General features: G+C 38.9%; 1 protein-coding gene across 1 annotated transcript in view; it reads left to right on the top strand.

Moving 5' to 3' along the window:
• The window catches only part of NEB (nebulin), a 225892-nt gene that overhangs the window by 71374 nt on the left and 129872 nt on the right, over nt 1–24646 (top strand). The window contains exons 40-60 of the mRNA XM_082841069.1: nt 996–1103; nt 2566–2877; nt 3005–3211; nt 3603–3707; nt 4920–5027; nt 8564–8875; nt 9072–9275; nt 11468–11572; nt 13422–13529; nt 13860–14171; nt 14646–14849; nt 15123–15227; nt 15315–15422; nt 16481–16792; nt 17082–17285; nt 17769–17873; nt 20906–21013; nt 22637–22948; nt 23422–23625; nt 23899–24003; nt 24091–24198. Of these exons, the coding sequence (XP_082697195.1) occupies nt 996–1103; nt 2566–2877; nt 3005–3211; nt 3603–3707; nt 4920–5027; nt 8564–8875; nt 9072–9275; nt 11468–11572; nt 13422–13529; nt 13860–14171; nt 14646–14849; nt 15123–15227; nt 15315–15422; nt 16481–16792; nt 17082–17285; nt 17769–17873; nt 20906–21013; nt 22637–22948; nt 23422–23625; nt 23899–24003; nt 24091–24198 (3756 nt within the window). The remainder of the gene's footprint in view (nt 1–995; nt 1104–2565; nt 2878–3004; nt 3212–3602; nt 3708–4919; nt 5028–8563; nt 8876–9071; nt 9276–11467; nt 11573–13421; nt 13530–13859; nt 14172–14645; nt 14850–15122; nt 15228–15314; nt 15423–16480; nt 16793–17081; nt 17286–17768; nt 17874–20905; nt 21014–22636; nt 22949–23421; nt 23626–23898; nt 24004–24090; nt 24199–24646) is intronic.

The following is a 24646-nucleotide window of genomic DNA, read 5'->3' as shown; positions in this document are numbered from 1 at the left end:
TAAGGAATGTAATGTTCTAACTTACTGTTAGAAGCTTCATAGGTGTTTTATTTCACTTCCTTTCTCATCCTAACCAGTTGCCAGGAAACCCTCAAATCCTACCAGTTTTTTTTAAAAAAAGATTTATTTATTATTTATTTATTTATAATAAATGCCGCATCGTGTCTTAGTTGTGGCACGCGGGATCTTCATTGAGGCATGCGAGATCTTCGTTGCAGCACACGGGTTTCTCTCTGATTGTGGCATGTGGTTTTCTCTCCTCTAGTTGTGGCTTGCAGGCTCCAGGGTGGGTGGGCTCTGTAGCCGTGGCACATGGGTTCCAGAGCGCATGGGCTCTGTATTTTTGCCGCTTGCAGGCTCTCTAGTTGAGCTGTGCGGGCTCAGTAGTTGTGACATGCGGGCTTAGTTGCCCCACGGCATGTGGGATCTTAGTTCCCTGACCAGGGATCAAACCCGGGTCCCCTGCATTGGAAGGTGGATTCTTTACCACTGGACCCCAGGGAAGTCCCTCTACCAGTTTTTTTCTTTTGTTTGTTTGAATTACACAGGGATTTGGAATTGTTGACTTCTTTTTGAATTGTAGTATCCACACAGTTATATACATAAAAGTGTCAATTGCAAAACAGTGAAGTCTTTTGATTTAAGAACATGGCTATTTTTGTATTCTTCTCTTGACTCTTATTTGACAAAATGCATCAGTAAGAATCTACTGGGCTTTCACATTTTTAAAAAGCATATTTACAACCTAGTAGAGACAAGTAGCTCTTACTTTTTCTGGTGGTTTTTTGAAGATGTTTTAATTTATAATAGATTTTGTTTTCAAACACAGTTATGTTACTTGTGAGAGCATTTAGCCCTTGAACCACCAATGAAGCATTCTGCTGAAAGATTAAAAAAAAAAAAAAAAAAGATGCTGCAGTGCCAGTTTACTCTTTTAAAATAAACCCAGACTTTCCTATTTAGAAGAAAACTATTTCCTTTGCCTCTCTTTCCAGAAACTCTACAAACTTTCTTTGGAAGAGTCTAAAAAGAAAGGGTATGATCTCAGAACTGATGCCATTCCTATCAAAGCTGCCAAAGCCTCAAGAGATATTGCAAGCGATGTAAGTCTGAAGGAAAGCGGTCACCTGACTGGGGGGTTTCTAATCTACCAAAATAATAAGGGCTGAGTTTTAGAAACACTGAGTGAATAAAATATGAGAAAGAAAGCATGCCTGCTAACAATAGTCCCTTTCTGTTCTGTGAATGCTTCTTAGCCTTGCTCTTGTGTTTTCTCTGGTATTCTGAAAAAACAGAATGCCAGCTACATTATGACCACCTTTGTACTCCATCACCAAGGCTATGGCCAGTAGAAATCGAAAGCCCTTCACTAAGTTTTCTTAACACTTGTGTTGTTCTTGCCTCCTGCCTCTTAGTCTCTGTCTTCCCAACAGGATGTCCCAGGAAGTGGTGTGCTGGGGGTCCTGATCTTTTGTGCTCATGATAGCTGATTATTAAATAATCATGAATTTTGCAAACCAGTTGTTAAACTATTGATAGCTTGATATCAACTATAGTGGGAGAACTTACACCACAGAAATTGGCAAACAGTACAAATCAGGGCTTTTTTCCCCCAGAGAGCTGGTGTGCCAACACACCATTGCCATAACACATCACCTTTATGAAACTCAATTCTTTCATTTGATTGTTTTCACAAGAAATCTACTCACAGTGAACATTTAATGATTTGGGGGTAATGAGAGGAGCACATTCAGAGCACTCGTTCCTTAGCCATCCCCCAGGTCTACTTTCTCTTTCCTCTTCCATCTCTGCTCTTCATTTTTCCTACCTACCCATCCCTATCCCACTCCTACATTGTCCTGAGGACTCCAAACTTCTCCCTCTATTGTGCTGGAGTCATTTGGCTCTCCCAGCTTCTAACCCCTAAGTTGTACACCCGAACCCACAAGAGATAGGCAGAATAAGAAGTTTTCCATGCATCAGGATCTCCCCATGAAAGAGGGAACTTGGTGATAAATAGTAAAATTTCTTCCCCATTATACCAGAGTAGAGAGTCTTAAAAGAAAAAAACCTCCACAAATATAAAGCTGCCCTAAAATTATACTGTGTATCTCATAACTAAGCCTCTTCTCATCAGTGAAAGACTGGCTGGATGATTTTTCAGGGCAACATTAAACTGCTTAGAACATTCTGCTTTTTTCTCTCTCATTTGCTGTACACTTATTACCTACTAAATGTTCTTTAACAACAGGGTATGTGTGAAAATCTGGGTGGTGTATCATCACAAGATCCATGTTCTAGGCTTTAATGACTTTAGCAAGTCACTCACCCCTCTGGCCTCAGCTTACTGTTCTCTAAAATGGGGGCAGTAACAATAACCTTGCTGTCTACCTCACAAGGTATAGTTGTGATGATCAACTTACACAAATAAATGTGAAAAAAGTGTTTTGTGAACTGTAGAATTCTATAAAAGTATCCCTTTTTATGAAATACAGAATATTGACACTAGAATGATTTCTGGTCAAGGGAATTGCTCTGAATAAATATTCAAATTTTTCTTCACAGTATAAATACAAACACAATTATGAAAAGGAGAGGGGGAAGATGGTTGGTTTCCGCAGTCTTGAGGATGATCCCAAATTAGTCCATTCCATGCAAGTGGCCAAGATGCAATCTGATCGGGAGTACAAGAAAAACTATGAGAAAACCAAGACCAGCTACCACACCCCTGCCGACATGCTCAGTGTCACGGCCGCCAAGGATGCCCAAGCCAACATCACCAACACCAACTACAAGCACCTGATTCACAAGTACATCCTCCTTCCAGACTCCATGAACATCCAGCTGTCCAAGAATATGAATCACATACAGAGTGATGTAAGGCTCTCTTCTTTCTGAGTGATGGTTGCATTCTTAGCATGAGAATGGAGATTACAGGCTCCTGTGCCACAGTTTTGTATCTAAATTGATAAGGTAAAGTAGAATGTGCTTCTTCTCTTTATAGAATGAATATAAGCAGGACTACAATGAATGGTACAAAGGGCTTGGCTGGAGTCCAGCTGGTTCCCTAGAAGTGGAGAAGGCCAAGAAAGCAACTGAAAATGCCAGTGATCAGAAATACCGCCAGCACCCTAGCAACTTCCAGTTTAAGAAGCTGAATGACTCCATGGACATGGTTCTTGCCAAGCAGAATGCGCATACCATGAACAAGGTAGACAGAACACCTATCCTTCCTTGTAGCTCCCAGCCAGACAGGGCTAGCAGTCTCTGGTTCTTGTTTGGGAAATTTAATTTGGGCCCACCACTTCTATGCAGTGGCAAACAGTACCAGAGCACTCCCCTACACCATATTCTTCTGCTCCCAACCTCTTATTTTTATTTTACTTGCCCTTCTAATTAAGTTAGAAATTATTTGTTCTTTTAAATTATTTTTTTAAGTCTGAGTTTATTTTTGGTGTCTTTTCTGAATCATATACTACTTTAGTTACTAAGTTAACTTAATCTAATTCAAATTGAGTGCATTCAAATATTGTTATATTTTTTCTTTCTTGTTTGTCCTAAAAAGTTATTAAATTTTAAATGTATGCTTTTTAACTTTCTAGTACCTATACACCGTTGATTGGAACAAAGATAAAACCAAGGTTCATGTGATGCCAGATACACCAGATATTTTACAAGCCAAGCAAAATCAAATACACTACAGTCAGGTAAAGCTACATAAAAATTTTGCTTGAAACTAATTGAACGTTTTAAATGATGGCATGGTATATCATTGATGTAAATGCTGAAGCAGTGGAAATGAATGACTCAAACTGGCTAGCGTAGGGATGTTGCAGTTTATGGTGGTTTAAAGCAAGCGCTTCGGCTGTGATTATACATCCCATGGAGTAGGCATTGTGCCTGTTTTATTTCAGTACTCATTGTGCATGGTGCAGTATAGAAAATTGATAAATAGCTGTTGGAAGAAAAAATTGCACCAGACAGACCTGGTATGAGCTTTGGCTTTGCCATTTATGAATTGTGTAATATTGGGTCTAAACCTTAATTTCCTCATCCCTAAAACTGGGACCGTACAAGTGCCTATGACATTGAATTGCTGTGAGGACCAAATGAGAAATTCCATGAAGGGTTCTCATCACAGTGCCTGGCACATAGTAAGCACTGGATGGCCTTCAGCTATTTTTATTATTGTCCAGTTTTAACATATGTGCATCCATTCAATAAATTTGATTCAAAAAGATTAACTTTGGGCTTCCCTGGTGGCGCAGTGGTTGAGAGTCCACCTGCCTATGCAGGGGACACAGGTTCGTGCCCCGGTCCGGGAAGATCCCACATGCCGTGGAGCAGCTGGGCCCGTGAGCCAGAGCCGCTGGGGCCTGCGCATCCGGAGCCTGTGCTCCGCAGCGGGAGAGGCCACAGCAGTGAGAGGCCTGCATACCGCAAAAAAAAAAAAAAAAAAAGATTAACTTATTTATTGCACTTTACAAAAGGCATTTCATTATCTATTACTTTTATCATTTAGATAATTAAAATATGTTACCTGACCCTTTTTTAAAAAAATCAGTTTAACATCTGTAATCAAAATAGTGAACCTAGACTGTATTTAACTGCAAAGGGAATCTACCTAATATACTTGATATGACCATATTGTGTCTGAACAGAAAAGGACATGATCAACTGCACTACCAAGGGGGTGGGGAGTGAGTCTCAGAGGCAAGAAAAAAAAAAAAAGAAGCCAGATCACGTGATGCTAAGTCATTGCTCTATTAAACAGCTTGCTTTGTTTTTATCCATATCTTCAGAGATAAGATAGATGATGTTAAAATCTGATGTCTACTCTTTAGGTACACTTTTGTTCAATAATCTGTTTGGGTTTTAATATACACTGAATAATGCTAAATAATTTCTTTAATTTTCAGAAACTCTATAAACTTGGATGGGAAGAAGCTTTGAAGAAAGGCTATGATCTCCCAGTTGATGCAATTTCTGTACAATTGGCCAAAGCTTCAAGAGACATTGCTAGTGATGTAAGTATTGTTGGACTTCTATGAGGATATACTGTTATCTGAATCCAGTACCTTAATGCTGGTAATGATTTTCACAGATAGGCCCTACCTTTCAAAATGTGATGCCGTCCCCTTCATCTTCTCCTACCCTCTTCACTTACCCCAAATTCACTCTTGTTTCTCACTGATCGAATATCAAAAAAGGGGCTGCCTGGACAGAGACTGAGCCAGAGGACCTACAAGGTGCATTACACTAAGACATGATGTTTCTAGACATTACAAAAGTACCAGAGATTTCTGTTTTCCCCTGCTTGCCTGCAAATAATTTTTCTGGCTTCTATTTGTCTATTTTAGACAAATTCAAAGTGCCAGATAATAAATAACCTCAACAACCTAATGTTAATAGATTTTTCTTTGCACATATTTAAAATTAGCTTCCAATTCTTTCTATTTAGTCCATCCTTGCATTTACGTAATTATAATAAATTGGCTTAGGGTATAGAAAATACAGAAAGTGGCAGGAATTTAGGTTTAAGATCCAGAGGACCTAACTTTCCCCTGGATATCTGGTCAAAAGTTCATAAAACAAGGATATTCACTCTCCAAGGCAACTTCTTTTTTTTTTTTTTTTGGCCGCACACAGTTTGTGGGATCTTAGTTCCCCGACCAGGCATTGAACCCCAGGCCATGGCATTGACAGCGCCGAGTCCTAACCACTGGACAGCCAGGGAATTCCCAAGGCAACTTCTATTTATGATTGGAAAGGGTAGTAAATTTGATAAATAAACTGGATATAGTTCCTATTGATCAATTAAATTCTTATAAGTATTCAACTTAGATATTCTGCAAACACTAAAACATATAATTTTGTTAACCCCAAAAATTAAACACCAAAAATTCAGAGAACTTTGGTTATAGAGAATAAATTATCAGAATTTCATAGGGAAGCACAACCTCTTAATCAAAATCTTTGAAACAAAGCAAAACAAGGATTTGGTTTGGAGAGAAAGCATGTCTAAAGGCAGAATCTGACATAAAGAAGATGTGGTACATATATGCAATGGAATATTAGTCATAAAAAAGAATGAAATAATGCCATTTGCAGCAAAGACCTAGAGATTGTTATACTGAGTGAAGTTAAGTCAGACAGAGAAGGAGAAATATCGTATGATATCACTTATATGCGGAATCTAAAAAGAAATGATACAAATGAACGTATTTACAAAACAGAAACGGACTCACAGACTTAGAGAATGAACTTATGGTTACTGGGGGGAAGGGGGGAGGGAAGGGATAGTTAGGGAGTTTGGGATTGACATGTACAGACTGCTATTTTTAAAATGGATAACCAACAAGGACCTACTATTTAGCACAGGGAACTCTACTCAATGTTATGTGGTAGCCTGGATGGGAGGGGAGTCTGGGCAAGAATGGATACATGTTTATGTATGGATGAGTTGCTTTGCTGTACACCTGAAACTATCACAACATTCTTAATGAGCTATACTCCAATATTAAAAAGGTTAAAAAAATAAAGACAGAATCTGACAATAAATTCTAAGAATATAAGGGAAGTTTCTCTCTAATTCAGTTAATCTGTGGCACTCCAGAAGTGCTGAGAATTAATTAGATGACGTGTTATTACCCATCCTCGGGCTTGCAGGTCAATACTTCATTAAAATGAATAGATGTGGTAATGAACCTAAAGCAGTAGTGATGCTTGAACGGTCCCCAGAAAGTAAACTCATTTTCATTTAATGTTAGTGCTCCCCATGAGGTAAAGATAGTTTAGGAAATTAAATTGTGTCAATACTTTCGTAACAACACAATATTTGATAGTACCTAATTTCTTTTCATGTAAATCTGTTAGAAACTTTCGAAATTGTACCCTAAAATTAAATTACCTATAAATGAATTTCCCACCATTGTAGAGATTGTATCTCCTCTCAGTTTCAAATGGTTCTTGTATCTGTACAATCTAAGGAGAGTAGAGCTATTTTTTATGAGTACTCAATTTAATAAATTAGAATCATAGAATTTAGAGTTAGAAGATAACTTAAAGGTTATTTAATCTAATCTCCCACTCAGCATCCTACCTTCTCTCCATTCCAACTGGTCTCTGGATACTTACAAATATAAGAATTTTTGTGTCCTTCAGGGCAGGTTGTTTCCTTGCTGGATCATCTCTAATTGACGTTATCTATTTCCTTATTTCAAACATGTTACTGATCAGCCCTAGGTCTGTGTTTTTTTGTGTGTGTGTGTGGTACACGGGCCTCTCACTGCTGTGGCCTCTTCCGTTAAGGAGCACAGGCTCCGGACGCTCAGGCCCAGCAGGCACGGCTCACGGGTCCAGCTGCTCCGCGGCACGTGGGATCTTCCTGGTCCAGGGCACGAACCCGTGTCCCCTGCATCAGCAGGCAGATTCTCAACCACTGCGCCACCAGGGAAGCCCAGGTCTGTGTTTTAGAACACCACAAAAGTAGCATATTTCCTCTTTCACCTGATACCCCTTCAAACATTTCAAGTTTCTTACTTATTCTCCTTTGGTTTTAGCTTTATAGGTCCTTCAATCCTCTGATCATTCCACTTGTGATTTATTGTATTTTTTCAAAACCCCTCTCAAAATAGAGTGCCTCAAAACTCGGTGTTGTTTTCCTGTTTCAGGTCAGACCAAGCACATGAGCTTCTGATTTGCCTTTATCTGTACCCCTACAGAATCTCTTACAAAAATCTACTTTTTTAAAAGCAACTTTGTCAGATTGCCCACATTGAGCTTATAACCCACGTAAACTCTTGAGTATCTTTAGTAGACATAACCATGAAGCTGGGTGTCGAGAGAGTAGAACCTACTTCTGTGAAGTGTAATGTATGTTCAGCATCTAGTATCAAGTAAATGCTATTATTCCTCTCATTATTATTATCCCTCTTGTCATTGTCATCCAACAGTAATGCAGTTTTTCCCAATTGAATCTAAATACTAGATTTCACTCTTAATTTCTTACATTTATGTAGTTCGTTTGACTTATCTTGGCGATATGTTGAGATCTTGTGGAATTTTGTTTCTAGTTTAACATGTTTAGCTGTTTTTATGTGCATGAAGATATGGATCCCGAACAGGCCAAGTTTATGTGACATAATTATATGGCAAACCACTAAAAAACCCTGCCGCTTAATAAATTAATCTACACTATTAGGCCTGTTCATCAAGTCCTGAATCTTCCCAATTTTTTTTTTGCCATTCAGCCATACTTTTCCATCATTCCCATAAGGATATCACAAGAGCTTTATCAAATACTACCGTAGAGTCAGCATACACAATGTCTAGCACATCCCAATATATATTTCTACCTCTAGTTGAATTTAATTTCTCATCATAACCTGTCCTGATACTCAGCTACATTATGTTTTTTTGGAAGCTTCCACTTAAGTTTTCACATTTCTTATTAAGTTAAATGAAATTCTCAGTTTTGGAAAACAAACATGCAAACAAAGCAAACTGAGTTTAACTTGCCCTGTGTTTATGTTAATAAGAGAACTGTTTCCTCTGATTTCAGTTTAAATATAAACAAGGCTACCGCAAGCAAGTCGGCCACCATATTGGATTCCGGAGTCTGCAAGATGATCCAAAGCTTGTGTTGTCCATGAATGTAGCCAAAATGCAGAGTGAAAGGGAATACAAGAAGGACTTTGAGAAGTGGAAAACCAAGTTCAGCAGCCCAGTGGACATGTTGGGAGTGGTGCTGGCCAAAAAATGCCAGGCCTTGGTCAGTGACGTGGACTACAAGAACTATCTGCACCAGTGGACCTGCCTGCCTGACCAGAATGACGTTGTTCAAGCTAAAAAGGTTTATGAACTACAGAGTGAGGTCAGTTTCTACTAAATCTCATAGTTTATGTAGTACTTTATATCTCATATGAGTAGCCATTTAATCATAGACAGACTGAAACTAGATAAATTATTATTGAATATCTAAAATGCATCTGTTTGTAATGCATAGAATCACTTCGGTCAAGGGTCTAGATGAGGTTGGAATTTTGATGGCTTGCTTTGTATTTTCACAGAATTTGTATAAATCTGACCTTGAGTGGCTGAGAGGCATAGGATGGAGTCCCCTGGGTTCTTTGGAGGTAGAAAAGAACAAACGGGCTTCAGAAATCATCAGTGAGAAGAAATATCGCCAGCCTCCAGACAGAAACAAGTTCACCAGCATTCCTGATGCCATGGACATAGTTCTGGCAAAGACAAATGCCAAAAATAGGAGTGATGTGAGTAACTCTTCAGAAATAAATAAGAGAAATTATAGTGCCTGATACCTGGTAGGTGCTCAATAGTATTTGCTTAATAAATTAGTAGAACAGCACAACATCGCATCACACAGCATAATGTTTTTTTGTTTGGTTACTTCATTTGAATTATCAGTTACCCTACACTGGATCATGTAAAAATGGGTTAGTATAAATTTTGTCACCCAAATCTTGCTTGCTTATTTATTTATCCAAATCATAAAGAAAAAAACTATTGAACGTATTTTTTTCTTTGAAACTTGAGTGCATTAAAGACCCAGATTTTGTTGGGATAGAGTATATGAGAGGGAGATATTCTGAGTACCTTACACAGGCACAGTGGAAATGTCATAAAGAGTATATAGTTATCTATTTATCTGGTGGTTCCCAACCAGGGACAGTTTTGTCCCACAGGGGACATTTGGCCGCACGCAGAGACCTTGTCATAACTTGAGGGTGGCATGCTACTGGCATCTAGTGGATAGAAGTCAGGACAGTTCCCTCACAACAAAGAATCATCCGGTATACAACACCAATAGTGCTGAAGTTGAGAAACTCTGATCTTTCTTAATCAGAAAGGTTAGTCCAGAACCAGGGTAAAGGTATATGGAAATTCACAAGCCTTGGTTTATTGTAGTCCTGAATGTCTTTAATTGACTCCTCTGGGTTACATGGACCATAGTAAGAATGTTCAGGAAGGAGAAAAGTGCCAACCCCTCACACCCGACACTGCACACCTCAAAGGGAAATTGATAAGTCCAAGGAACCAATGAGACTTTAAAATCTTTTTATATTGAAATAATTTCAGGTATACAGAAAAGTTGAAAATAGTACAAATAATTTATGTATGTGCATCTTTATACGTATATATATCTTTCACCCAGATTCCACAATTATTAGCATTTTGTCACTTTTGCCTTTTTCTTTCTTCCCTCCCACCTCTTTCTCTTAGCTCTGTGTGTGTGTGTGTGTGTGTGTGTGCGTATATATATGTATGTGTATGTGTATAAGTTGCTTCCTGATGCCACTCTATCCCTAAATGTGTATTTCCTGAAAATAAGAACATTCTCTTAGATAACCACAGTGCAATGATCAAAATCAGGAAAGTAGTGTTGAAATAACACTAGTCTACAGAATTTACTCAATTTTACCACAAGTGTCCTTTATAGAAAGTAAAAAATCTTTTCTGATCCAGGATCCAATCCAAGACCACACGTTGAATTTACTTGTCATGTCTTTAGTCTCCTTTAATCTGAACTGGTTCCTCACTTCTTTGTCTTCCAAGTCCTTGACATTTGTGAAGAGCACAGGCCAGTTGTTTTGTAGAACCTCCCTAAATTTGGTTTTGTCTAGTGTTTCCTCATGATTAGATTCAGGTTTTGTATTATTGGCAGGATAGCGCATGTTGCATCCTCCTCCATATAGGCACATAATATCAATCTGTCCCATTACTGATCATTTTAACTTTGATTACTTGGGTGAAATGGTGTCACCAGCTTTGTCCACTGTCTGGTTACTATTTTGGCCTTTGTAATTGATAAGTATCTTGTGGGAAGATTCTCTGACAATGTAAACAAAGTTTTTCATCAGACTTTCACCCCCTAGTTTTAATAAATCAATGAGATTTTTGTTTGGGTCCCTCTGTCTTCTGTTGAAGAAAGACGGATGATGACCCCAAGATATAAAAGAGGCTTTGATAAATCTCATACAAAATCCTTTGGGGGAATCCTAATCCTCCCAAGTAATTATGAGGTATAACCATATAATAAACCACATAGGAAATGAGACTCCCTAATATATAGACATACCCTGAATATGTCATCTTTTCAGAAGATAAGGGCTGTCCCCCAGTTAAACACCGAGGGAGACTTTCACGATCCAACAGGTGGAGAACTGCTGCTCCATTTGATGATGTTGGCAAAGGCTTTAAATACTTGGGTTGATTTCTTACAGGCAGGTTAGTTGTAACTTTGAAAAGGTAATCCATAATCTATATTTTTGAAGGCAGTTATGTCTCAGATGAGTCAAAAAATACTATATCTATTCTCTGCTTATGTTATCTGCTTATGCTATTGTGATGCTTAATTTAGATGAATCAGTAATACTGTTTGAAGTTAACTATGTCACTCACTAATCTTATAGCACCACTGAAAAACACTTATTTCTCATTTTAGAGACTTTATAGAGAAGCTTGGGACAAGGACAAGACTCAAATCCACATCATGCCTGATACACCTGGCATTATTCTGGCTAAAGCAAACTTAATCAATACAAGTGATGTAAGTTTCCAAATTCAGCATGTGTTTTCAGAAAGCTCATTTTATTTTTATTTTTTTTAATATTTATTTATCTTTATTTGGTTGCACTGGGTCTTAGTTGCAGCAGGAGGGCTCCTTAGTTGTGGCATGTGAACTCTTAGTTGCGGCATGCATGTGGGATCTAGTTCCCCGACCAGGGATCGAACCTGGGCCCCCTGCATCAGGAGCGTGGAGTCCCAACCACTGCACCACCAGGGAAGTCCCCAGAAATCTCATTTTAATTGCGTCTAAGGCAGTGAATTTATTTGGAATTATTTTGAATACTTGAGTCATGTTAATTAACAAACTACAAGTGACTTAGAGTCCTCATTTAGTGGTTTTAAGCCTGAACATCCAAATAATTGGCACTCCCTATGTCAGATAGAGTTGTAAGGATGTGCTCTCTGTTCATTATAGTCCATTATTACGCATGTTGTTATAACATAATGGTTTGTATAGTTCTTCCCTATGTGGATAAGAACTTCTTGGGAGCAGAGACAATTCATATTTGATCTGCAGTGCTTAGCTAGTATAGTGCCTGATATACATGAAATTCAATAAAATTTAAATGAGTGAGCATAAAAAACTCTTGCACACACACAAAAAACTCATGCACCAAAAAAAAAACTCATGCAGGATAATTTCATTTTTATTGTCATCATGGCATAATCTCCTGAAAATAATGGATGTAAAAATTAATATTTTAAAGACAAGTTCTAAATTCCAATACAAACACTTTAGCTTAAATAATGTACTAGAGTAATGACACAAAGGACTAAAATATAAAAACAAGTCCAAGATCAATAGGCACTTTAAACAATCTGGTTTCTAAATGAAGTGCATTAAATTAGATTCTCAATTATTTAATTATGTAACAAATCTGAAGAAGCACATTATTTCACTTAAGCTTTTTAATTCAATATTTAAACTTTCCTCAAAAAATCTTACATTTTAAAAATTATGAAGGACTTTGTTTCTTACCTAAAAATATGTATCCTACTTTTGGACAGCCCTATATTGTGAAATAGACTTTGTTTCACAATGTGTTAGCTACGTAGTCCTTTAGGTGTGATTTTCCCCCACTAGAGGTGTTAGATGGGAAAAGGCATTGCTCTTGGGCTTCCCTGGTGGTGTAGTGGTTGGGAATCCACCTGCTAATGCCGGGGACATGGTTCAAGCCCTGGTCCAGAAGGATCCCACATGCCATGGAGCAACTGAGCCCATGCACCACAACTACCAAGCCTGCGCTCTAGAGCCCGTGAGCCACAACTACTGAGCCCGCATGCCACAATGACTGAAGCCCGCGCACCTAGAGCCCATGCTCCGCAATAAGAGAAGCCACCACAATGAGAAGCCCACGCACTGCAGTGAAGAGTAGCCCCCGCTCGCTGCAACTAGAGAAAGCCCGTGTGCAGCAACGAAGACCCAAACGCAGCCAAAAATAAATTAATTAAATAAATTTTTTTTTAAAAGGCATTGCTCTTTTCTAACAAAATCTTCTAATGAAACATTCAAAGTTAATTGGAAAACAGCACCTAAATGATAATTCCATTTCATTTCTCTACCAATTTACTTCTGTCTATCTCATTCTCATAAACATTTGGGAAGAGATGACATTTAATTTTATTGATCTAAGTAATTGAAGAGCTTTCAAGTTTAAAACAGGATCATCAGCAATCAATAAGCATAATTTCCAATTACATTTGAGTATTCTAGAGCACATATTGTACTATCCTCATGAGCTCTTAAAATATTTAGCACGTTGGATTCATTATGATGCAGATGTTTATGGAAAATAGCTTTTTTCAAAGTGATTTTCATCTCTTAACAGAAACACTACCGAATGGGTTATGAGGAGCTGAAGAAAAAAGGTTACGATCTTCCCGTTGATGCCATACCACTCAAAGCAGCAAAAGCATCCCGAGAAATTGCCAGCGAAGTAAGACTTTTTCCCTTGTTTGTATTGATTGGATTGCAATTTTCACTTCAGAGCAGTCTCAAGTTAATATTAAATTGAACACAGTCCTCTAAGTAACAAATTGAAACATAGTGACGCAGTGTGAGATGAGGATAAATTCAAGGATGCATTTATTATGTATGGAATTTGTAGGATTTAGCCTTTAATCTTTACTATCAAAAAAACCTTAAATCTGTGGCTCTCTACCCTTGGTGATATTTGGAATATATGTTCTCTGTAATTTGCCACAAAGATAGTAATATAAGTTAATCTTAAAAAGAATAAGACATGATTTCTTTTTGTTTCCTTTAGTACAAGTACAAGGAAGCTTTTCGCAAGCAGCTTGGCCATCACATTGGAGCCCGGGACGTGAAAGATGACCCAAAGATGATGTGGTCCATGCATGTGGCCAAGATCCAGAGTGACAGGGAATACAAGAAGGACTTTGAGAAGTGGAAGACCAAGTTCAGCAGCCCAGTGGACATGCTGGGGGTGGTGCAGGCCAAGAAGTGCCAGGCCTTGGTCAGTGACGTAGACTACAAGAACTACCTACACCAGTGGACCTGCCTGCCCGACCAGACTGACGTCACCCATGCTCGACAAGCCTATGACCTCCAGAGTGATGTGAGTATAAGATTTTCCTTTGGCCAACAAAACACCATGTCTGCTTACTTAAGTATCCAAGTTCCCCCAAAATGAGGGGAGTTGAGTTTATACAACTGAGTTCTACCTCCCTGGACTAATGCCCACTCTCTATCCAGTCACACAGACATCTGAGAGCATCATTATTTCCATAAAGAAAGAACCAGCAAAGCACTGATTGCTTTGATGGAAACCTCTAGATTATTGATCTAGTAGAGTTGGGTCATTCTCTATGTTCTGTTTAAAATGTTTTTCAAAATAGGTTTCTAATCTTGAATATTGGGTGGATTCACAAGACATAGCAAAATTTTTAAATTTCCCAAGAATCCAAGCATTGAAATATATAATATAATGCAATGTATTATAATTCAAATTTTTATTTCTTTAAGGCATATCATTATGCTGATGTTTAGTGGTTTATCACTTACAATTTCAGTTTATCACTTACAATTTCAGAATTTGTACAAGGCCGACCTTCAGTGGCTCAAAGGCACTGGCTGGTTTCCTACTGGCTCTCTTGAGGATGAGAGGAACAAGAGAGCTACCCAGATTTTGAGTGACCACGTTTACCGCCAGCACCCAGATAAATTCACATTTTCCAGCCTTATGGATTCCATCCCAATGGTTTTGGCAAAAAACAACGCTATTACCATGAACCACGTAAGTCCTTCTTTTACTTGAGCGGGGTGTCAATTTTTGTATGTGTGTATGTAAACACTGAAATCTGTTTTGATAAAAGAAAAATCACATTCAATTATTTTGCTTGGTATTAAAGTGGTTTTTAAGTAAGTTTTGTGCTTCTTACTGACATGAGACACCTAGACGTAATGGTGTCACAAGTACTGACTCACAGAGTGGGCTCTCTTTACTCTCATTAAGAACCAGATTCATCACTGGCCTGTACTAGTCACATCCTTTTTTTGTTTCTTTCAGCATCTCTATACAGAAGCTTGGGATAAAGATAAAACCACTGTCCACATTATGCCAGACACCCCTGAAGTTTTACTTGCTAAACAAAACACAATAAATTACAGTGAGGTAAGCAATGTATTCATGGTGCATGATATATTTTTTCTTGCACTGCACTTTATATATCAAACTTACGATGATTTATGTCTATTTCAGAAACACTATAAACTTGGCCTAGAAGAAGCCAAGAAGAAAGGCTATGATATGCGGATAGATGCCATTCCCATCAGGATGGCCAAGGCCTCCAGAGACATTGCAAGTGAAGTAAGTGCACCTGTAGAGTTCTTTGCTCAGCTTTGGCTCAAAGATTTCTTTCTCTCTCAAAGATATGTAGTAGAGCAAGTAAGCTATGAAGTTAAGGTTCTAGCTAACAGTTTTTTGTAAGTAAATAGTTTAACATAATGGTAATAAAACTCTCAACATAAAGGTTAACTTCTAGGTATGACTGAGTCCACAGCAACATGCATTTCAAAATACTGTCTGTTCCCTGCTGAACAAAAGCACTGGCTACTTGACTATAGCTCAGACAGCCTTTTGGCTTTTCCACATGATGTGTACTTATATACAATTGAGCTCATCATAGGATCCCCTCCAAACCCAGCCCATTCATTCCCTGTAAACCAATGAACCTGTAAGGGCTGAAGGAATGGGACACATTATTCTATTTAAAGTCCAACCATTCATGTGCACCATGTGTTTATCTCTGCATCCTGTGATTGGCTGCAGATATTTACTTACTTCAAAATATGGATTTGCTCACGTTTCTAGAAATGTTTGTCCTTCTATTTCTTTTGTCTGTGAAGTCAAAAGCATATGTTCCCTTTATATCCAAAATATGGGAAGTAACTATCATACTTTAAAAATAAATGTTCAACAATCACAGAATGGTTAAAAGTATTAATATATACCAATATAATGGAATACTTGCTGTCATTAAAATTCATGTTTGTAGGGAATGTATAATGACACAGGAAAATGCTTATATAATAACTGAAATAAGCAGGTACAAATCCATATACAGTATGACTCCTAATTTTAATCTTTCTCTCTGTCTCTCTCTCACACACACACACACACACACACACACACACAAAGCCGTTTTCATCAGCGGTTATCACTGAATGGCAGAATAATGTCTTTTTATTTTATTTTCTGTATACATATACAAGCTTTATTTTCGAAATGGTTTACAAGATGCAGACACACATATTATTTATATTTCGGGGTGTAACATGTTTTTAATGAATAGGAAAATCTGAGCCTACTAATCATTTTATACTAAAAGTTATACTAGGTGACTATCAGTATTTTTCTTCTTCTAGTTCAAATACAAAGAAGGTTATCGTAAGCAGCTTGGCCATCACATTGGTGCCCGAGCGATACGTGACGACCCCAAGATGATGTGGTCCATGCATGTGGCCAAGATCCAGAGTGACCGGGAGTACAAGAAGGACTTTGAGAAGTGGAAGACCAAGTTCAGCAGCCCAGTGGACATGCTGGGGGTGGTGCTGGCCAAGAAGTGCCAGACCTTGGTCAGTGACATAGACTACAAGAACTACCTGCACCAGTGGACCTGCCTGCCCGACCAGAACGACGTCATGCACGCTCGGCATGCCTATGACCTCCAGAGCGACGTGAGTACTGAGGATCATAATGCCGTGCAAAGGTGGGAAATCAGTGAATTAACACCCCTTGGATAAGGGGCACCAAACTCACCAGCCCCTGCAAGTGGAGCATAACATTTCTTCTTTTCCTGTGAGTGTTAAATGTCAAACCCTCCAGACCGAAAAAGAATATTGTCTGATACCCTGCCTGTCCACCAAACTACGTTTTCAAGAGTGTTCTTACTTTATTTCATATCCTTCTGATGAAAATGTTTTCCCAAACCAGAGATAAATATTTATTGGCTATTTGTATCAACAGAATATGTACAAGGCAGATCTCCAATGGCTGAGAGGCATCGGCTGGGTTCCCATTGGCTCTTTGGATGTGGAACAATGCAAAAGGGCAACTGAAATTTTGAGTGATAAAATCTATCGCCAGCCTCCAGACAAATTCAGGTTTACCAGCGTGACTGATTCTCTGGAACAAGTGTTGGCCAAGAACAACGCCATCACTATGAACAAGGTGAGACTTCAGCGTTCAGAGAACCAAGGTAGGACTCCTAAAGCTAAACCAAAGGAAAAGAAGCATGATCAGGAGAAGAAAGTAATAGAGCAGTGAGCAACAAAAGATATCTGTCTGTTATCTATCTATATCTATCCATATCTGTCTACCTAATGTCTATGTCATTTATATTTTAACATTTACTTCAGTAGTTATTTCGTAGTTCTGATAAAATGGTACATTTTTATGGAAAATCATCTCTGCATAAAAGATATTCTGAATTTCCTTTTGTTAACATACAACTCAGAGTATCAGAAGGCACTCATACATATATGTTCTACTGTGAACTGGTTACTTTACTTGAAGATACGTGTAAAATACATAATGTGTATAAAATATGTAACCTTTTGTTATTTCTCTTTATAAAGTTCTTATGGCCTTGAAGTTCCGATTAACAATACACTGAAGTTTTTTCCTGATGACATTTTATATTTTCCTTGCTAGCGTTTATACACAGAAGCCTGGGACAAAGACAAGACCCAGATCCACATCGCACCAGATACACCAGAAATTACGCAGGCAAGAGTGAACAAAATCAACTACAGTCAGGTGGGAGCAGATGCTAATTCTATGACATTTGCATGGTGTTTCATATTTCAGTTAATCCATTCCATGGTGATGTAATACTAAATGACAACTTTCTAAAGAATGTCTTTTCTTGCTCCGTGTGAATACCAACTCTTTCATTTCTCGCTTACCTAAACATCAGTCTTCAAGTAACACATCATTTCGGAAGTGCAAGTTATAAGAATGAATGATTTAAGCAGTAACCAGAAGATTAATTAGACCTTCCTCTTTTATTAATTTAAGAAATTAGCAATAGACCAAAATACGTTTATCTCCTCCTTATGCTACATAGCTGTGCTAAATGTATTTGCCACATATGACTGATTTTTCCTAAATTGTACTTTAGGGTCAAAATTTAAGATTTTTAATGTACAAGATTTAAGTCAAGGATTAAAATCACAGTACAGTCAAATAACACTGAGAGACAGACAGACAGAGACAGAGAGGATCTGTCAATATATAAATATATTAGCAAGCCCATTTCCTGTTCAGTTTCTGTGAGCATAGAGCCATGTGCCCCCATATCCGAAGCACAGATGTTTAGGCTGAGAGGCCAGTCTCCTCTAGTGCAGGAGTCCCCGCCCAATAGGTCGTCATCCTGCCTTCGCTTAAGTGTTCTCAGTGACGAGGTGCTTATAAATCTCATAAATCAACCTATTTGTTCTGGAAAGTTCCTTTAGAAGATGCTTTTCATGTATTGGGTCAATGGTTTCTCTCTGTAGACCCACATAATCCTCTAAGACCATGCAGAACCAAACTGTGCCAACTCCATAGGCACTGTGTGCCTGCACTGCCACTTCACCCCAGGTTCTCTTTATAATCCAAGCATCCCAAGCTCCTGGGCATTCCTCACATGACTTCCCTGCTGGAATGTGACTCTCAGAAACAAACAAAATCCTGCGAGTGAGGAATGACTAGTGTAGGGTACAGCCGACATTGCATTTCCTCTTCTGGACATTTATCCTCCATTTCTGCACTCTGTGCCTTGGGGCTCCTTGGGGCTATGTCAGTGCTGGTGTGCGTGGGACTTGGGCTCAACCAAAACCCTAAGACAACTTACATGGGCTTAAACTAGGTTTCCTCTATCTTGTATTTATACATTTGGCAACTTAAATCTCAGTTCAAAGATTGACATTTATCTCTCTGCATGTTTTTCTTAGAATGAGCCTATTGGTTTAAGCCTGTGGAGATTTTTGTGACTCTAAGATTCTGTCAGATGATGTATTAGTTATTTCTTCCAGCTTTGTGCTACCAGCAAGGAAAATATTGTTTCTTTGACAGCATAAATCAATAGCGTGTTACTCTTCTGCAGAATATAACTGAGAGAATTTAGATTGACTAGCCACCACCTTAAGTCATTTTATTTTTCAGGGGTGCAAACTATAATTTTAATGCTTATATAACTAGCTCTTAATTGTCACCCCAAACTAAAATTGTCAAGTCCCGCTCTGAAATCAAAATTAAGTGAATTTTCAGCTAAACCTGCACTATAGGTCCCATAGTGTTACAGGAAGGCGTGTGCTATATGAGCAGATATTTTGAGAGACAAAGGGTCCCTGTAACTAGCCACTCAGCATTTCTGGAAGTGTCAACTCTGTCTTTGCTGCAAAAGCTCAGAGATGTTGTATGTTGCCCCTGGTTTGAAGAGGCCCAGGAAGAATGCCTGAACCGATTGCCTAACCCGCCTGGTCTGCTTTCTCTGACTTTTCTCTGTCAGTTTAGTTCATTTCTATTGTGTTTCTTTCTCATTTAGGATAGGAAGATACAATGCAAATTTGATGATGTCACTCTTCCTCAAAGATTGTTGTTGGTTTCCCTTTTCCTATAGAATTAAGGATAAAGTTATCTTAGCACCAGGCCTTCATAGCCCGACTCTGATTCTTTTCAGTTCTGTCCTGCCACTTCCTCTGGCACTGCCCCCCCCGCCCCCCCCACCCCACCCTTTGACGCCCCTGCACTTTCACTGCCCCGTACTTTGATTCATGGAAGTTCCTCTGCCCTTGACCACCATCTTAGTCTATTGAAACCATATTTATCGCTCAGGGTCCAATGCCAAGGTCATGCCCTCTGAGGAAACTTCCTGATTTTCAATTCAGAATAAATTGCTCCTTCCTAGAGCTCATTCTTTTTTTTTAACATTCAATCTTTTTTTTTTTTAATATTTACTTATTTATGTATCTATTTGGTTGCGTGGGGTCTTAGTTGTGACAGGTGGGCTCTCCAGCCGTGGCTCGTGGGCTCCTTAGTTGCGGCAGCCAGGCTCCCCAGCTGCGGCCCCAGGGCTCCTTAGTTGCAGCTCTCTGGCTTCTTAGTAGCAGCATGCAGGCACCCCAGCTGTGGCATGCAAACTCTTAGTTGCGCGATGCATGTGGGATCTAGTTCCCTGACCAGGGATCAAACCCAGGCCCCCTGCATTGGGACCGTGGAGTCTTGTCCACTGCGTCACCAGGGAAGTCCCGTGGAGCTCATTCTTAATAATATGGTTAAAACACCTTTCGTGGTCTGACTTTTTGGCAGCTTGTTCCGCAGGTTATCAGTCTTTCCATCAGTTCTCCCAGAACCCTGAAGATGGGAGAGGCCTCATATTCATCTTTGTTTCCCAAGTACCAAGCACAGTCACGGCACAGAGTCAGTGCAGAATAAATGTGGATCAAATGAGTGTCCCTTCTGTCCACACTTTGCCACCTTAGGCCCATGAGTTTCAGCTTAATTTTTCCAGTTCTTTCCAAAACTGATTCATTGTTATAACTAAAAGTTTTAAAACCATGAATAATATCTGTATATGGTTAATGTAACATAAGTTTTAAAATAAAAAAAACAAAGGTGCCATATTCCATATAGGTATCATGTTTAAGTCTCAACTTCAGCCAAAACCACAGAAAGCTTAGAACTCTCAAAAGTGACATTATTACAGGCACCTACCCGTGTAGAACTTGGTGAATTATTTTAGTCGTCTGTCGTTTTTGGATATGAATGTCAACATGTAACTGATTTTGTTTTTTGCCGAAATTTAGAGTCTGTATAAACTCGCCAACGAAGAAGCAAAGAAGAAAGGCTACGACTTGCGAAGTGATGCCATACCAATTGTGGCAGCCAAGGCCTCCAGGGACATCATCAGTGATGTGAGTTGTCAGTTTTACTCCTAGTATGTGGTCAGTCTGAAGTGACATTTTCACTGAACTAAATCTTCTAAAAGAACTTTCCTGGCCCTTTGGAAGTATATCCTGATGTATTTGTGTAGGGTTTTTCAAAAACCTAGTTTTGAGGGAAATGAAAAATTTGATGTTTACAGAAAAGTTTTATAGCCACTAAGTCACAGTATCTTCAGTGAAAGCGGATCCACCAAGAACAGAGAAAGATCCATTCATGTGGAATTTGTTAGAATGTAGCTGCAGGCTTGGAGATGCTTATATAAAAATTGTCACAGTGCTTATAGAAAGTGTGACTCATAAACTTAAGTTCTCCCAGTGAGAATCAGGGCGTAGCTTTATACAGCATTTTAATATACAATATTCAAAAAATGCATATGACACTTGCCATTACAATTCACCCTTGTAAAATCATGAAAAGAAGGCAGTTGATCAGTGCCAGACTAGCCCAAACTTGCACCCTTAACACTAGCTCCTGGCTTGTGGCTTGTGACTCCCAGAATAAAACCATCATCCCTTCCTGGTACCTCAGGGAATTCTTGAGGAACAGACCACTGCTCTAAAAATGAAGACCCACTATTTGGGAATATGGTAATATGCTGCCCTTTATTTTGGAAGATCATATTAGTGACTCACTTTAGTTTACGTATGTTGTACCTTTCCTACAAATGGATATATGCCAATAATAATATATAACAAAATAATAATAACCAAGAAGTGTTGAGAAATCTGTGCTAAGAATGTTGTATGCATTATGTCACTTATTTTTCATAATTACCCTAGGATGTAAGATTGTGATTATCCCTGTTTTATGGGTTGCTTAAGCAACTTGTCTAAAATCAAACTCTTAGTAGGTGATGGAGTTGAAACTACAGGCAACCTCATTCCTTCCCACTGTACTATATTGCCTCTGCTGACTCGTTTATACTTTCTCACTCAGTTATCTTTGAGACTAGAAGCATGTATTTTGGATAATTGGCTCGGATTCCAGGACAACGTCTTTGGACATGGAATAATAACAACACTGTTGGTCCATGAGAGATGAGAACCCATGACTTTATTAGGCGCATGCTCTAAGCAACTGGGCTGCTAGGTCAGCTTCCCTAGTATAACCAGTTTCCAAAATGATGCCCCAATTTGCCACCACCACTGAATACCTGAATCCATTATAAAACAGGAAATTCTCTTCTGTTGCTACTGCAAGTAGTCCTTGACCTTGACTTCATCCTCAAAGGAGCCAGACACTCATTTTACTACTTATTAAACACATCTTGTCACCAAGTGCATCTCTTTTCTGATGTACTTTTAGTGCCTAACCCATTTCTCCAAGTCCCTTGGTCCACATGCATTTGCTGCCCCCGGAACTATTCCTTGTTACCAGGCCATCGGTGATTTGGGGTATACACTACAATTATATGAATTCCATCTATTTTATTACCTCTATAATCTTCTAGGGGAAAGGTAGGATATTGCCTTGAGTTAGTGCTTATTAGCAAAAGTCAACGTACAACAGCGATATAAGCAAGATGATTATGTACGGGCTTGTGACCTCTACGGGCTTAAAATAAAAATCTAATTTGTGCATTTTCATCTCAGTACAAATACAAAGTTGGTTACCGCAAGCAGCTTGGCCATCACATTGGAGCCCGGGACGTGAAAGATGACCCGAAGATGATGTGGTCCATGCATGTGGCCAAGATCCAGAGTGACAGGGAATACAAGAAGGACTTTGAGAAGTGGAAGACCAAGTTCAGCAGCCCAGTGGACATGCTGGGGATGGTGCAGGCCAAGAAGTGCCAGGCCTTGGTCAGTGATGCGGACTACAAGAACTACCTGCACCAGTGGACCTGCCTGCCTGACCAGACTGACGTCACCCATGCTCGACAAGCCTATGACCTCCAGAGTGATGTGAGTATAAGATTTTCCTTTGGCCAACAAAACACCATGTCTGATTTCCTAAGTATCCAAGTTCCCCCAAAATGAGGGGAGTTGAGTTTATACAACTGAGTTCTACCTCCCTGGACTAATGCCCACTCTCTATCCAGTCACACAGACATCTGAGAGCATCATTATTTCCATAAAGAAAGAACCAGCAAAGCACTGATTGCTTTGATGGAAACCTCTAGATTATTGATCTAGTAGAGTTGGGTCATTCTCTATGTTCTGTTTAAAATGTTTTTCAAAATAGGTTTCTAATCTGAATACTGGGTGGATTCACAAGACATAGCAAAATTTTTAAATTTCCCAAGAATCCAAGCATTGAAATATATAATATAATGCAATGTATTATAATTCAAATTTTTATTTCTTTAAGGCATATCATTATGCTGATGTTTAGTGGTTTATCACTTACAATTTCAGTTTATCACTTACAATTTCAGAATTTGTACAAGGCCGACCTTCAGTGGCTCAAAGGCACTGGCTGGTTTCCTACTGGCTCTCTTGAGGATGAGAGGAACAAGAGAGCTACCCAGATTTTGAGTGACCACGTTTACCGCCAGCACCCAGATAAATTCACATTTTCCAGCCTTATGGATTCCATCCCAATGGTTTTGGCAAAAAACAACGCTATTACCATGAACCACGTAAGTCCTTCTTTTACTTGAGCGGGGTGTCAATTTTTGTATGTGTGTATGTAAACACTGAAATCTGTTTTGATAAAAGAAAAATCACATTCAATTATTTTGCTTGGTATTAAAGTGGTTTTTAAGTAAGTTTTGTGCTTCTTACTGACATGAGACACCTAGACATAATGGTGTCACAAGTACTGACTCACAGAGTGGGCTCTCTTTACTCTCATTAAGAACCAGATTCATCACTGGCCTGTACTAGTCACATCCTTTTTTTGTTTCTTTCAGCATCTCTATACAGAAGCTTGGGATAAAGATAAAACCACTGTCCACATTATGCCAGACACCCCTGAAGTTTTACTTGCTAAACAAAACACAATAAATTACAGTGAGGTAAGCAATGTATTCATGGTGCATGATATATTTTTTCTTGCACTGCACTTTATATATCAAACTTACGATGATTTATGTCTATTTCAGAAACACTATAAACTTGGCCTAGAAGAAGCCAAGAAGAAAGGCTATGATATGCGGATAGATGCCATTCCCATCAGGATGGCCAAGGCCTCCAGAGACATTGCAAGTGAAGTAAGTGCACCTGTAGAGTTCTTTGCTCAGCTTTGGCTCAAAGATTTCTTTCTCTCTCAAAGATATGTAGTAGAGCAAGTAAGCTATGAAGTTAAGGTTCTAGCTAACAGTTTTTTGTAAGTAAATAGTTTAACATAATGGTAATAAAACTCTCAACATAAAGGTTAACTTCTAGGTATGACTGAGTCCACAGCAACATGCATTTCAAAATACTGTCTGTTCCCTGCTGAACAAAAGCACTGGCTACTTGACTATAGCTCAGACAGCCTTTTGGCTTTTCCACATGATGTGTACTTATATACAATTGAGCTCATCATAGGATCCCCTCCAAACCCAGCCCATTCATTCCCTGTAAACCAATGAACCTGTAAGGGCTGAAGGAATGGGACACATTATTCTATTTAAAGTCTAACCATCCATGCGCACCATGTGTTTATCTCTGCATCCT

The sequence above is a fragment of the Leucopleurus acutus genome (assembly GCF_964270905.1).
Source record: "Leucopleurus acutus genome assembly, chromosome: 6".
Classification (NCBI taxonomy): domain Eukaryota; kingdom Metazoa; phylum Chordata; class Mammalia; order Artiodactyla; family Delphinidae; genus Leucopleurus; species Leucopleurus acutus.
Note: the sequence above shows the minus strand (reverse complement) of the source record. Positions and strands in the feature narration are given on the sequence as shown.